The sequence below is a fragment of the Aplysia californica genome, unplaced genomic scaffold (assembly GCF_000002075.1).
Source record: "Aplysia californica isolate F4 #8 unplaced genomic scaffold, AplCal3.0 scaffold00494, whole genome shotgun sequence".
Lineage (NCBI taxonomy): Eukaryota > Metazoa > Mollusca > Gastropoda > Aplysiida > Aplysiidae > Aplysia > Aplysia californica.
The window spans coordinates 245,249-246,835 of NW_004797764.1; the positions used below are offsets into that span (position 1 = coordinate 245,249).

At 44.5% G+C, this 1,587-nt stretch overlaps 1 protein-coding gene across 1 annotated transcript in view; it reads right to left on the reverse strand.

Moving 5' to 3' along the window:
- Positions 1 to 1,587, reverse strand: part of LOC101845262 (uroporphyrinogen decarboxylase) — a gene marked incomplete in the record, with an annotated part of 15,483 nt that overhangs the window by 6,326 nt on the left and 7,570 nt on the right. The window contains 1 exon segment of the mRNA XM_005105830.3: positions 979 to 1,143. Coding sequence (XP_005105887.2) covers positions 979 to 1,143 — 165 coding nt within the window.

Sequence of the window (1,587 nt, forward strand, 5' to 3'; positions counted from 1 at the left end):
CCTTAAGATCTTTCGCTGTCTACAGCCGGGTACCCATTCCCACCTGGGTGAAGTGAGGAAAATTCGTGTAAAGTGCCTTTCCCAAGGACACAATGTCGGGCCCCTGACGGGATTCGAACCCGCGACCTTACGGTTGCGAGTCCGACAGCCTAACCACTAGGCCACCGACGCCAAGTCTTAATCTATAATGACCACTTTTATTCTCGACAATCGGTGGTTGTCTTGAACAGATTCATGTGGGGGTTTTTTTTAAACATTACAAAAAAATAAAAAACAATTTGCTCATTGTACCTGCACTTATATCAAGTTTGTTGGCAGAGTTCCAGGGTTAAATTGAGAGAGTTTAAACAGCATCTGGGGGGTTCTCGTAGCCTAGAGGTTAAGGTGTTGGCCTCTCATTCAAAGGTCCCGGGTTCGAACCCGGGTAGCGACTGAAAAATTTTCTTCTCTAAAATTGTCTCCTTTCACCTCCTCTAGCAATGTTCTGTCGTCTGCTTTCATCTCCTCTTTCTGCCCCACCCCCTCACCTCCTTTGCCCCCTCCTCTGGGCTCCTGACTCTTTCTGTAGCCTTTCTACTGCTACGCCTTGGCACCTTCTTACTGCTGTCTTTCAGCCACACTCTTGATCTTCTGGTAGGAAATATCTACACCTAGCCTTCTCAGACAGGGGCGAAAAATCTCGGAGGGCGCGTGTGCAAGTTGAGCACGTTAAAGATCCCTTGGTGATCTAAAATCGATAAAAGTAGGCTTCGGCCGCCACCCGGGCAAAATTTAAAATTTCCAACCAACTGAAAATGTTTAATGTGTCCTGTGCACTCATATGACCTTAGGCAGTTGCAAGCGCTGAAAAACATTAACCAAAAAAATAAAAAACCCAGCATCTGGCGTGTGATATTATGTCAGGAGAAAACAAGTAGACTTTCATCATATTTGCAATCCGGGGAGAAAAACCTACAGGTATCTGGTCAGATCTCCTACCTGTGCTCCGGCCTTGACCTGATGCACTAGATGTCGGACAACAGCGTCTTTGAGCAGGCCCAGGAGCTGGTGGCCGGCCTCTGCATGTTCTGCCAGGAAGCGGCGGGCTTTGTTGGGGTTTGGCCCGGCACTCACATTCTCTATCATGAACTTCATCAACGTCCACTGGGGAAGAGACATGGTGCTACCTTAGAATTACAAAGTTCTATGAGACATTTTGGCAGTTGTTAGTTACTAAGACCATGACGTCAGAAACCAAGCGTTCTGTCTGCTCCATCAAAATCATAAGATTTTCTAAGTCTTTATCAAGATATTCAAAGAATTGCATTCGAAAAAGCTTGACATGTGAAATTTAAAATTTTTAAAGTCAAATTTCACATAATTTGGTACTGAGCTGACAGAACTTTGTAATTCTAAGGAAGCGAAGGAACAACGACATGGAGTAGAACCCTGCAAGAGGCACAGGAAAACTTCTGTGTTATCAAGGAATAGTGAATGTGTGAGTCTACAACAGTGACAACATTGTCAAATCAATCTTAAAATATACATTCTATAACATATCTTTATATGTAAGCTCGATGGCTTTGCAAGACCATAGAATCTGGGGGG